The 14,648-nt window shown below is 26.8% G+C and overlaps 2 protein-coding genes across 2 annotated transcripts; both read right to left on the bottom strand.

The window, feature by feature from the left end:
- Nucleotides 1–1,520: 1,520 nt before the first annotated feature.
- On the bottom strand, nt 1,521–14,605 carry LOC129981669 (mitoferrin-1-like). Its single transcript, XM_056092602.1, has 3 exons — nt 14,573–14,605; nt 6,714–6,762; nt 1,521–3,433 (listed from the first exon to the last, which is right to left on the bottom strand). The coding sequence occupies exon 3, from the start codon at nt 3,259–3,261 to the stop codon at nt 2,374–2,376; it is 888 nt and encodes a 295-aa protein (XP_055948577.1). The 5' UTR covers nt 3,262–3,433; nt 6,714–6,762; nt 14,573–14,605; the 3' UTR covers nt 1,521–2,373.
- On the bottom strand, nt 10,935–14,601 carry LOC129981668 (chromatin assembly factor 1 subunit B-like). The gene has a single exon (XM_056092601.1). The coding sequence runs from the start codon at nt 14,471–14,473 to the stop codon at nt 12,443–12,445; it is 2,031 nt and encodes a 676-aa protein (XP_055948576.1). The 5' UTR covers nt 14,474–14,601; the 3' UTR covers nt 10,935–12,442.
- Nucleotides 14,606–14,648: the final 43 nt, after the last annotated feature.

Here is a 14,648-nt window from a genome sequence, read left to right as displayed (position 1 = left end):
TCCAATATATTTTTCACATTATGTTTTTTATTATTATCATTTTACCCTATGTGCATTATTTAGATTCATAGAATCATCCAAAACCTTAATTCAATTTGAAATTTTCAATTTCAAAATTGTGAATATAAGCAGGATTTTGCTTCAAAATATATATATAAATGCTTCATCTTTTATTAATATATTAATTGCTTGAACTATTGGTTTCACCAGAAATATAGAACTTAACAGGAGCTAAGCAAGCTAAAATATGATTAAGGAAGTTTAATTAACTGAACTTGTTGCCTAAAAGTTCGATTTTGAATCAATAAATGTCTATGGCAGAATGTCTTTAACTCTGAGGATGTATGACAATAATATGTGCCTAAATGCTCTAGAGACTTTTCCCATGACTCCTATATCACTCCATGAGAAGACATTTGGCCCCAAATTGCAAATTTAATGTGCACCAAGTACATGTACACAAAAATTTTGATCGAACTTATATTTAGAATCAAATATACTTCAAACCAAACTCTGCCACAAAAGCACCAAAATGCAAGTCAAAAAAAGGAAATACATAATAAAGAGATACATAACAGATACATAATAAAAACAAAGCATATGCATTATGCAATTACGTAAAGTAGGGTGAAAAATAAGATTTAAACATTTAGGTCAAAACATAATATGAGAATGCTTTACACTTTATTTATTTATTTTTAAAATTTGCTCTAATTATACATCAGAAAAAACATGCATACAAAAATAAAATAATTTTTAAAGTTTTATAGAAATAAAATTGGTATTCACAAAAAGTTTATTTTTAGAACTTTAAATTAGTGTAAAAATGGATTTTTTCAACAATATGCTTCAAAGTTATTAAGGAAAAATGTTAATAATATAATTCATTTATAAATAAAAGGCTAATTATATATTTTTTAAAAAAATACCTTTCTTATTGTGCATTAACCACCTCAAAAATAATTATGTGTTAAATTAGTAGTTCTATGCCCAATGATCTGTAATAAAGTGCTTTGAATAATTTATTATTATTATTATTATGTAAGTTACAAATTACAGATACCAGGCTATAAATAATATGTTATAAAAATTTCATTAACAAAATCAAAACAATAAATAGTGTAATAAAAACAAATTCAGTTGCACAGTATATGGGAGAGAGGATAAAAAAAGGAAAATACATCAATAAATTTTTCTTTGTTACTTTAATGGATGTTGAAAACAAATCAAGGAGGTCGTAAATTTCAACAAAATAAGAGTGTTCTACAAAATAGGAACATTGAATTGAAAATTCAAAGCATAATTAATTAAAGTATACTATACATACCAAATAATAAACTATACTCAAAAAAGTATTTCAATCTCAAAACAGATAAATGTGTTCAGTATGCTATTAAAATACTTTATAAGGCAAAGTAATCATTGAAAGTAGTAAAACAGATAATTTATAATTAAATATAATTTTTTTATTAGATATGGATAATCTGTCAAATAGCTTAATTATATGTTACCTACTCTCTTTAAATGAATTAAAAATGGTTTAATGATTTTTTTACTTTAAAAAATATTAGGTACAAATGCAATTCCTATTGCTCAGATTACTATGATTAATAATGTAAGTTTTTTCATTTTATGTTTTTTATTTGTATATATTAAATTGCATATACCTTTCTAATACAAAATGGATTTGACACGATGAGCAAATCTTCATTATAAATTGTGAATGATCATATAAAGATGGTGCCATTGATGCTATTACTTTTTCTCAATTTCACATTGATTTTCTACAATATGCAAATTTTACCATTGGAACAATTTGCAAGTATTCTAGAAATAAACAAAATAGTGAAGACATAAATAATATATATAAGAGCATGTGATTTGAGATACTACTGGAATAACAGGATGAATGGATGACAGGATTAAAAGCAATTAGTTTTCTGATAAATCATTTTTTACAGTAAAAGCATAGAATAACAACTAACAATTGTTGACTTTCTTTCCTTAAGGAAGTGGCCCAAATAATTTATTTAAAGGGAAAAAAAGTGATAAAAATTTTAAAAAATGTTAGCCATCAAAAATAATAAGTATCACTGATTTACAAATTTGTGAAATAAAATCTACAAACTTCTTATCAAAACATTTAAATAATTATAAACCAACTTTGTTTTAAAAAAAAATATACAATTTCCAAATTTTACTTTAACACTTTAAAGCATTAAAACTTCAAGCAAAACACATATTTAAAAAAAAAATTATTTTGATTTAAAATGACTACTTTTAAGTACATACAAGTTATATAATATTTCACTTGAAAGCTTAAGTGCAATTCCAATTTATAGACATTTTGTCCACACAAAAGCTTTAACTTATTTAAGCAACCTTGTCAGCAAAATAATGTTTAAAGAACTCATAGACACACCAACAAATTGCAGTGGAAGGTACCTGATGCATAACACGTGCTCTCATTCCACGTGTGAATCCCCATATCCCATTCATCCTGTAAACAGTTACCAGTGCATGAGGAAGGCCTCGGATTTTTGTTCTGTCTGTTTCACCCAGAACAGCACCTTCTTGAGTATTCAACAAAGTTCTACAGACATCAAGAGGTGTTGTGGCTGCAGCTGCACATCCACCTGCTAAGGCACCACATAAGATATGACTTTTAGCATCAAATGACCTTGAAGGATTTAAAAAATTCTGGCTTGTTTCATATATCACAAAATGCAAAGCTCCATGGGGTGCATCAATAGCTAACTGTGTAGGCAAACTTCTATAAAGAGCTCCTATACCTTCTTTACGCACAACAGTTTTCAGACAGTTTAAGCTTGAAGAGTAAGGACTGCCATATACTTGCATACGCTGTTTCACAACATCAGCTGGATTCATTACTACATTATGGAGTGTAACTGCAATTGCACCAGCTACACTTTGAGCTATAGGATTCTGAGTACCAAACTCAGTTCCACTTAAGAAACGTTTTGTCATTTCATATGAAGAATAGTAAAGAGCATGGGCTGGAACAGATGCCATTAAAGGCATAGACATGCCTCTAAAGAGTCGGAAACCACCTTCCTCTACTTTTATTTTCAACATTCCAGCAAATACACTTTTATATTTTATATTAGGCCGTAATGTTTGCATTCGAGTTTTCATTAAATCAATTGGATACATTATAGAATATTCAACCAGTCCAGTTAAAGCACCAGCTAATGCTTGATCAGTAGGTGTTGACAAATCTTGTATATCATGAGATTCCATTTTTATGTGTGTCTGTGTTTCTTAGCAAGTTAATTAAGTTTTTGAAAAATAATTTTCAATTATATTGATAAATTTCATCAATTTTTAGAGAACTCAAAAAAGAAATTTTATGAAAAGTGAAAGATGTTTACCAACATCAGCTTCCAATTCAAAAGAGGAAATCTTTATAAACCTGAAATTAATATATTAAGAAGTTTAGTTATTCATGCATCAATACAAAATTAAGACACAATATAAACCTTACAAAAAATCTATTTTTAATAATAAAAAAACAGTTAAGTTTCAAAACAATTAGAATCCTAATTCTAACAATTAGAAATAAATAAGTAAAATTTTTCATTCATTAAAGCCAAAAACAAAATTCCAAGCTTATAATAGTGTAAAAGTTGAGCAAAGTCAAGAAAAGAAATGTAAAATAATACACCACTATAAACACATAACAAATTCATAAATATATATCTTTTGTATTCTTTTCTATTCTCTATGAATTTGCATGTCACTGAACATAAATAGTTTTATCGTTATGTGTTTCTTGTTCTTGCATTAGTAATTATTTGGCAGTTGCTATTCTCAGCTTACCAAAGTTAAATTTTGTCAAATAATATTTAAAACTATTCTTATAAAAATATTTTTAAAATATCAAAGATATTCAACAGTTTTATAAGCACCTTCTCAATATTTCAACTACCACCAAATATAAAAATGTAACATACACTAATACTGAAAACAATAACTCTTAAATTTTTTCAAGATAATGATGATTTGGTGGTAAGATATCTACTATGGAGATGGTAGATTCCAGGTTCAAAAGCAAATTTCATTGAAGAACATCCATGAAGGCAGCCTGATGCTAGTTAACTCCAACAGAATCAAATATCTTCTTACTGGTGTGACATAGAAGTTTAGAGACAAGATTTCTGGCACGGAAATCTTCCTCAGCATCTGATTATTATGGTTGAAAATTATGAGATTCACTTTAAAATATCCCTCCTCAAGTTCTTTAAAAAATGTAATATAAATGGTACAAAATTAACCAGAGCTTGCATAATTCCATTCATTATTATTTTTCTCCCTTCAATCCTCTAAATCAACTGCATTACTGTGTGTTTACCATGTAAACACTTCCAGACAATTGTCTAAGTTTACAGCGGTTGCTAATGAAACAGGTTACTTTAGGAAGAGCTCATTCCACATAGGTAGAAATTCATTCCAGTTTTTTACATTGGCATGTTTAGCGATATTTGCTATTATTACATTTAATTTTTGAAAACAAATTCAAAAAATGATTTACTAAGCTGAAAATCATTTGAATACTAGGAATATTGAAAATATCCAAAATTCCTGTCATATGTATACTAAGAACAACACAAATCAAATAGAAAAACTGAATAATTATTTGTATGTCTAAAGATTAAAGAAGAAGAAAAAAATAATTAAGAAATTTAAATCATGCATAACAAAAAATCATACAATCATGCATAACAAAAAATTAATCGTTTTAATTTCATTCGTTTTAGATTTATGTAAGTAATTAATATTAAATTCTCTAGAGCAAATGCGGGGTAATCTATCTAATTTAGCATAAAAACACTAGTATAATTAAATCGTAATTATTTTGATTAATCAATCTCAATTAATAAATCATAATTATCATAATTTTTACAAATGGTTGTTTATATTCTAATATAAAGTAAAATGTTCATAGTTAAATATGCTTGAATTGTAACTTCTGTTTTGCCCTGTGTCGAAACTTCCTTTTAAAGTTTTCTAAGAGTAAATTCCGAAACTCCAGGCACTTGAGAAGTTCTTTTGATATCTTGCGAAAGAAGAACTTTCAAAGATTTTTGCACAGCTTCTTTGAAGCAAAACTCTGCAACCTTATGCCCATAATTTTATATGCATGTGATTTTATTCTCTTCTTTCTTAACTGAAAAGACATTTTACAGGATGTCAAAATTTAAGGAACAAGAGAAAAAAATTATTAAATAATGAAATGAAGTTAATATTAACCAAAGGAAAGGTTAATAAAATATAAAAGAAGTTTGCTAAGCAAATATAAAGACACATACAACTGCGGCTAAAGCGAGAAGACAAATTAGCAACAGCTCTTTTTTATCGCTTCAAATTGATGCCAAGAAAAAATTTAACCCCCAGACTTTCGCCCAATTCCTCCTATTCAAAATAGAACTTCCCTACAGAAACTTATTTCTATGATGCCCACCATAAACATAGACATTTGTCTGGAAGCATTCTCGTGGTGGACACACAGTAAATTGGTTAGGTTTCATGGCGCAAAAGTCATTTTGATCATACTGCATCGAATGTTCCACTGACTTGGAGATTTATATTCTATGATTATATTTCTAGATTTATATCTAAATTTTTTTATTTCTAGATTTATATTTTATATTATTAAATGATTCTACCTTGTTCATTTAAAATCTGTTCATTGTATAGCATTCAATCCTTAGAGAAGCAACATCAATTTTACTTCTAATTCTAGCTTCGCGTAACTTGTTTAACTAATTTTTTTTTTTAAACTTTTTAACTAGTAACACATCTAGATTTGTGATAAATCATTTTTAAGTTAAATCTAACAGAAGATTCTATTTTCTTTCTTGATCTATTTGGCTCTTTCAATATTTCTGTTCTAGACAAATTTATCAAATACTACAAATTAGAATAATAAATAAAATAATAATAATATTTTTAATCACTCATAAATCAATAAATATACAAAGTTCTAGTTAATTGTACTTCAAGCTTTTTTTCAGTATGGACTTGAATAGGAAATAAATCATAAGACTGCTCTAGCTGCGAGATTAAATACTAAGCAAGTTAAAACTACTGATATATTTTAGAAAATGAATCAGAAAATCCTATCCTCCTAAAATTTACCTGTCAGATATATTATTGCCATGTTCTATAACAAAATCTCGGTAAAGATTACATTAAATAATAACCGCAAGATTTGCTTTACATTATTTGTAATGATTAGTTATTTATATTGTTTCAATAAATTTTTACAGAATACATTGTTCTGAAAATAATAGAGCAAGAAAAAATACAGCACAGAGCTTTGCAGGGTACAGTGTTACAAAGAATTTAATTTTAAATTGGTAGCAACATTATCTCCAATTTATTTAATATTTATTCAATCATCATCTTTTTCAGAAGTCTATGGATATGGAGAGAATAAGCATAAATAAATTTCTATTTTTACATGTTAAAAGTAAAATCTTGGGCTTGTAATTGAATTATCTTTATTAAATTATGAAATATTAAATTAAAGATTTGAAAAGCCATAACAAATATAGTGTAAAAACACAAACTAATAATCAAATTTTCAAGCAAATTATGAGAAAATGATTATTTTAAACTTAAATATTTATGGAATCAAAATTTCACTCATTCATTGAATGTAATCTAAGTCATTGAATGTAATGACTTACCTAAAACTCCGCAGTAGTTTTTCCCAATTCTAATTCCTCAAATTTAAACCTATAAAAATGTTATAGAATATTAGTTTTTGAGAGCAAAATAAAACTGAAGCTTTGAAAAGACACAAGTTAAAATCCAAAATGCAAAAATTCAAGCATAACTTGGAAAAAAGTCAAAGATTAAGCAATACTAAAAACTAATATATTTACAATAATTCTGAAAAAAATAAGCAAAAATAGAAAAATGTGAGTGCTTTCAATAACAAGTTATAAATTTCTCCTTTTAGCAATATATTTGAGGCTGAGTTATAATTAATAATGGATTTGAAAAGAGAGAAAATAATTAGAAGAAATATTAATAAATCTAAGTTGTTTAAAAAAAAACTTGTCAACATTAAGTAATTTTAATTCATGTATATTAAAATCTCATCAAAAATAAATTTTTGGCAAAATCTACTTTGTTTAAATTTCAATATATTTATACAGCAAGATGTTTTTGTTTATTTATGAAAATATAGATGAAATATTTTCTCATAATACAAGTGCATTTTATTAAATAGTACGTATTTTGATTTCAGTAACTGTATTTTTAGAAAATAATTAAATATTATTTTTTTGATCAGTTGTGTAAATATTGAATTTGTGAGACATTTTGAATATATGAAACAACATTAGAAGATACTAAATTAATAGTTTCCCTATATCTTCGATTCACAATAGATTTTGAAAATGTATAGATAATTAAGAAATGAACAGGAGTTCTTAAGACAGATATTAGTAACATAAAATAAAGATTTACTGTTGATAAAAACAGCCTATATTAAAATGGATCATCATCTGTTATACATAAAATAAACCTACAGTATATACTACATTCAAGAAACTGAAAACATTATAAAATGCATAATTAATCAAATATGTCCACTTTCAATAAAAAATAGTTAAAGTGAGATAAGAGCTCACATGAATGTTTGAATCTTTTATTCAGTGTACTTAATCCTCCATTAATTACAATAATTTTCCAAAGTGAGTAACCAAATTTTATTTTAAAATATAAGCACTTTTAGAGGATAAAAAAAATAATAATAAGTACTGACACTAGCATAACAGAACTATGATTAAAACTAGAATATATTATAAATCTATGTGTTAACAATGAAATGCACCAAGTTGGTCTAGAAAATTTCTAATTTTCATACTAATACAAAAATAAGTGCTGAATATATTTTTTGCTAACAATGATACAAAATAATATTTTTCCTGTCAAAATTTTTTTTAAAACTTTTTTTCTAAAGCACTTTATTGCACATTAAAAATTACTTTATTAATCAACAGTAAGAGCTATTAAGAAAGAAGAAAAAATACTACAACACTACTCCATTCACATGTTCATTAATACCTTGAAAGTGGATAAGAACAAAAATAAACAAATCTAGGAATAGAAACCTGCGCATTTTATTAATTATATAAATAAATTTTTCTGCTATTTTAAGAGATTTTTCTGTCTAATTGTTCAATTTTCTTACTAACAGCTTTTTGAGATGTATTCGATTTTGTTAGTTAAAAAACTTCTAGATTTCAAAGTTTATTTTCTAAGGTTTTATTTCCTGTAAAGAACCTAATAAAAACATTTGAATAATTCACTAATAATAATGTTGAAATATCATAACAAACAAACTATAAAGAAGTAGTAACTAAATGCAGTGATGAAATAAGCCATTTAAACTCAAACTTGTGTGATTCTCAGGATTACATATAATTATCCCTGAAAAAAAACACTGTTTCTGCTATCTAGATATAGTGAAAAAGGTCAATGAAAGATACATATCCCCTCCCACCCGCACACTCAATATTTTCCTAAACTGAGGAAAAATCTTTTACATTTTCTTTCGAGATAACAGATCAGAGGCTACAAAAAAAATACATTCATATAATACAAATTTAGTATGGGAAAAATTAATTTTCTTTCCCTTCTTTGAAAAGAAATATAAGCACTTGGGTTTTTTTTTTTAAAGTGCTTTTAAGAAAAACTTAAATTGTAATGCATTAAATGTAGAATAGAATAATGAGAAACGAACTACATCTGGCATGTTTCAATAAGATATTATATGTGATATAAGATATTATATAATGGAGAATTAGCAAAATGTTACTTTTATGATTTTTTTTCAGGTACATATTTAATGAAATTAACAGAATGGCATATAAATACAATAAATATGAGATCATACATATCCATTCCTGTTTAGTTCATCATTAATTATGTAAGTACTATTTTCAATAAACTATGTTAGCATTAAGCTTTACCACTTCAAAATGGTCATGTTTTTTAAGGTACAATTCAAAATCTTGTTTTGATGAACATAAAAACCCTTCCATATCCAGATTTACAATAATCTTGATAATCTATAATCAGTTGGAATTCATAGAGGTAATGGGTAGAAAAATGTATAAATTATGATTAAATTTATGCCTTTAAACTTCTCAAGGCAAAAGAACAAATCTTATTAAATTTACTAAGTATTTTAAATAAATCAATTATTCATCTTAAAAATTAAATTATGTTTAAGTATAACAACTATTTTTAAACAAATTAGGACCCTATCTGGGATTATTTAACTACCTATAATGATACATTGAAAATTTTATCCCCTATATTATCTACTTGAATTATCATTAATCGTAGTAACTGTATAGCATATAAATGTCTCAAACTGTAAAATTAATGTCCTGGAAAATTTAGGAAATTTTGAAATGAAAAGTGGACAATAAAATTAAAATGGTTGTGTCCAGTATATCTTACTAATGGATTTCATAAGCTATACTTGAATAATTTATTTTGCAAAAACAATCATTCTATTTTTTTAGGTGGAGGAAGGAGGATGAGGAAGTTTGATCAATAATGAATAGCAAATACTGAAAAATTAATACTTAATGATTAACAAATATGGTAAACAAAAACAAAAAAAAATCATATAATTTTTTATCAAAAACCCAGAAATATAAAAACAATTGGTGCCAAAATCTAAATTTTATAGGAGATTAAAAAATAAATTTCAAGCTAATTTTTTAATAACAGCACTTACTACATTATCCATCATGACATTGACAATATCTAAAATTACATTTATTTTAACTGCATGGACACATTTCTCAGGTTGACACCAAAATACTGAAAAAAGTTTTGAAGCGGGAAGGAGGAGGGGGATATCAGCACTTACAGTGTTTTTCATTTTTAAGTATTCATCTAAAAGCACATAAAAATTCAACATTAAAGATAATTTGTTTCCACTGATTTTTATTTAGAATAATGCACATGTGCGTGTGTGTAAAATTCACTATATTTAGATACACATAATATATCAATGTGTCCATATACAAAAACAGCTTACATTAATACTTCAATGCCCCTCTACCCCAATTAATATAATGCACAAAAGAACAAATGAATTAATTTTAAGTTTATATTTTTTATTTATAAATTTTATTTAAAGCAATTTTTACATCAAATTTAGTACTTGTGTACTATCGCAACTGTGCGACCTTTCAGGATAACTTACGAAATTGGCAACCCCAATTTTGCATATGTCTAAGGCACTGAATTGTGAATTTTAATATTGGCAACGTTGAATAAAATTCAATGTCACCAATATGGTTGCAATAGTACATAAATATCTTAAAATTAAATTTTCTCTACATGTAATGATTCGACTTTTTAATCAAATTCATGAAAAAATCATTAAGAATATACGCATCCACTGGTTTTATTATCATCTTCATCAAGAAATTTTAAATAATTAATATTTATAATTTAAATTGCACTTTTTACAGTTATTCAAAATGAAGTAAAATTTAATAAAAGGAATGTTTTGCTGCCCAAAACAAATTATTCAAGTATACCCAAATAAAATATACTTTAATTATGAACACATATCTTTTGATCATAACAGTGCAACATACCTTTTGATCATAGAAAATTAATAAATATACATATTTAAAAATTTTTATTTGCTATAGTGAATTTAACCCCCAATATATTTATATGCAAATTAAATGCCAAATAAAAGAAAACAAAATACATAATTTTAAAGCATATATTTTCTATAAATGAAAGTACAATAATGATTAAGATACAAAAAAAAACAGATAATTTGCTAAATATAATACATAGAATCATAGATAATGATTATATAACATAAAAGAATAATACATTTTTATATGCAAAGAGTAATAATAAATGCATCAACAATATATCAAATGTTATGTGCCATAGTATTATGCCCAGTTCTAAATACGATCCGAAAAGGTAATTAATGTATGCAAAAAGTAATTGAGATATTTAAATATTAAAAACTAGTAATCAACAATCTATTAAATAAAAATAATTAACATAAAAGTTGCTTGTTTTATGTTCTTTCTTTAGCTTGATGGTATAAGAAATATACTCTTTGATACTATACTATTACACTTTTGATAATTTAACACTTCATAACTTTCTACATATAGTTAATTTGTGTTATTTACTAAAGAGCATTTGATATGGAAAAAATAAAAGTAATACCTTTAAAATATGCCTTTTATTAATATCAATAGTTTTAATTAATGACACATAAATGAAATAAATAAATCCAAAATTTCCATGGAACAAATTTCCGTGCCCATGATAATTTTTAAAAACTTGAAACCAAAAATGCCTTGCCAATCCACAAGAATAAAACGAAACATTTGTAAATTAGTTATACATATAAATTGCAACTTCATTTAAAAGATGCCAAGTTCTAATGATAATGATAAAAACTAAGTGAAAATTTCAAAAAAATTCTGAAAAATTCATATTTTTAAACACGAATATAAGTTATGTATATAAAGAGATATCAAAATTAATGTGATTTTAATTATTAAAAAAATATGAATTCCAAAAAATAATGTTTGGGTAATGAAAATGTATTAGTACATTAAACCACATTAAAAGTAGATTAAAATAAGCATTAAAAAAAAGCACAACTTGAGAAATTCGAAGCTAGATATTTAACACATAAATAATGCAATAGTTAACATTCTTTAATTAAATCCAGTAATTAATTCACATTTGAAACCACTGCACACACAATTAAGAATCTTCTATAAAATCACACCAAAAAAGTTAATTCTACCAAAAACTCAGTATGATGTTCAAGGCATGGTATTTATGTCAAGTAACATTTTAATACTACTTCTGCAATATTAAAATGACCAATTGGTCTAAACAGAGGTCTTTACTTAAACTTAACAGGGATATTAAGAAAAATATCAATGTTTTTTTTTTCTCTCTCTTCTCTCAGGAAACACAAAAAATTATACAAATAGAAAGCAAAGACTGCATTTATGCAAAATAACATATTTTTATTATGAATAACTACTACAACACAAATCGCATTTATTAAAAGAGTGGCAAATATATATCAAACAAAGGCCGAGCTTCAAGTATTTACTATTCATTCTGCAAAATGTTCAAACAGAATGAAAACACTAAAATAAATTGTAATAAATAAAAATATAAAAAAAATTATTGCAAAATTAATCAGATAAAATCCAAAACTACAAACATTTTTCTTTTGAAATAAAAATGATAAAACCCATCATATATGCAGAATGAATTGACATACTAAAAATAAATGAATTTCTACAAATACCCTAAAATATTTTGGGCAAAATCATAAAATAATTAATATAAAATTAAATATGGAATAATTATTGCACAACTATTTATTAGATTCTTTGGGTGCCTTCAATGAAGTTTTAGTTGACAATGTGATCAAAGATATCCTGCGTTTAGTATTTTTATTTGTAGTTTTCAGAGCAACTGATGTTGTTGGAGATTTAGAAAAACTTGAACTGGTGGAAGGCATTGGATCCGAGACTTCCATTGGAATTTCTTCATCCTGGGATAGCTCCAATTTCCAATCATTTTCAACTTCATGGATTTTTTCAGTATTTTCAATTTTAACTAATGAATCCTCAAAAGATAAAACAGCATTGCTATTATTCAAATCAACTTCAACAGTGGTTTGAATATCAGCAACATCTGAAGGTTTGATTTCATCAGATTTTGGGGTGTTTTTACCAAATAAATGAATTTTGTGATCTGTCTCTTCCTTTAAAGCAGTTGCACCTTTGGCATCAAAAACCACCTCAATGGAACATGAATTATCATTATCAATTTCCATTAGTTGTTCATTTTTGGAGACAAATGACTCAGTAGCAAGTTCTTGTGGTGAAATTACTTCTTTTATAGCAGTTTTATCATTCTGTTTAGCATCTTTATTGCTACTTGATATTTCTGTTGAATGTAAAACATTAGAAGCAGGTTTTGGTTTGGGAGATATAAAGAAATTCTTAATTGTGCATACCTTGGGTTTTTTGTTTGATTTGGAATTATCTACAGAACTTTCAGAAGTTTTAGAATGTGTAACATTTGAATCACTACCTATAGGAACATTCAATGTCTCAATTTTCTCAGCAGGTCTGCTTTCAAGTATATTGATTGGCATAGCCTTTTCTGCAAGAACAGATGTTACTTTATCACCAGTATTTTGATCTATTATCACTTCTTCTTTAGGTGGAATATATACCTCTCCTAATTCACCATCTCCAAACACCAAAAAGGAACAATATCCATCAGTTGAGGAAGCAACTAGAATCTTTCCATCTGGTGACCAAGTTAAATCAGTTAAATGTGTATAATGAATATTAGATATATAAGCAAATGGCAATAATTGCTCAGTATCATATAATAATACAGATTCACAGGCAGCAACAGCAAATATCATTCTATAAGGTAAATCGATCATAGATTTGGTCTTAGGTTGGTTTTCTTTATCATCACTCTCTTTATTGGAGCCACGTAGTTTATATAGAAAAGGATTACACCTCACAGCAACTGTATACTTATCTCCAGTAGGTAATTGAATCACAGGCTTGTTAAGGGCATGCCTAGAAAAAATGTAAGTAGTATTCTGAAATTTCTCTTCATCTCTCTCAAGGATGCCAGAAGGAACTATGAGAAACTCACCATCAGGAGTGAAAGATAGTCTTCGAAAATAAGACTTCAATGTATCATCAAAAAATAACCTAGCTTTCATAGTACCTTTTTCTGTCGTAACTGTCCAAGGAGCTCTTTGAATTCTATAAACAGTTTTTTTTGTGTTAATATTATATATTCTCAAAGCTCGATCAGAACTAAGTGAAGCTACATAAGAATTTAAGGGATCCCAAGAAACACCTTGAACATATCCTTTTGAATCAGACAAAATGTGAACTTTCTGAAACTTTTGCATGTCCCATATAATAGAAGTATTATCCATAGATGCTGAAACCAAAAAATTTCCATCTGCAGACCAGCTTACATCATAAATGTCTTCCAAATGACCTCTCAACAGCTTTAGTGGAAACCAGTCTTCTTGGTTAATATTTTCTTCGTCTTTTGGGGTATCTTGGACCTCACGTTCCTTGAGCTGCCAAATAAACATAGCTCCTTCATCATCCCCAGAAGCAAGTAACTCGCCATCAGGAGAGAAACGAACAACATTTACGGATTTATTATGTCGATACAAATCAGAAGCACATTCAATCTTGATCGATTTGTTCTCCTGATATGTAACATACCATATAAGAACATGGGAATCCGTACCTCCACTTGCCAATCTCAGAATATTTCGTTTCCCTGGCTGAAAATCAATGCTCAGAACAGGATCACGACTATGCCACGATATTTGGGGAACTTGGCACTTCATTTTTCACTCCAATCAATATCTCATACAGAAGAAAGAATAACTAAAAGAACCAAACAACATAAGGAACAAGTTAGAAAAACTAGGGGGGCACACACTCACCTTGCAAAATATTCAGCAACCTTCCCGCTCAAGATCTTCCACGTGTTGCCAACAGATTCGTCAGTAATTAAGATGC

Source organism: Argiope bruennichi, chromosome 8 (assembly GCF_947563725.1).
Source record: "Argiope bruennichi chromosome 8, qqArgBrue1.1, whole genome shotgun sequence".
NCBI lineage: Eukaryota > Metazoa > Arthropoda > Arachnida > Araneae > Araneidae > Argiope > Argiope bruennichi.
The sequence above is the reverse complement of the archived record's forward strand: the minus strand, read 5'-3'. Positions and strand labels throughout refer to the sequence as shown.

Excerpts from the sequence above, each read along its gene's own strand:
- LOC129981668 (XM_056092601.1), bottom strand. The coding sequence starts at position 14,473 with ATGAAGTGCCAAGTTCCCCAAATATCGTGGCATAGTCGTGATCCTGTT.
- LOC129981669 (XM_056092602.1), bottom strand. The coding sequence starts at position 3,261 with ATGGAATCTCATGATATACAAGATTTGTCAACACCTACTGATCAAGCA.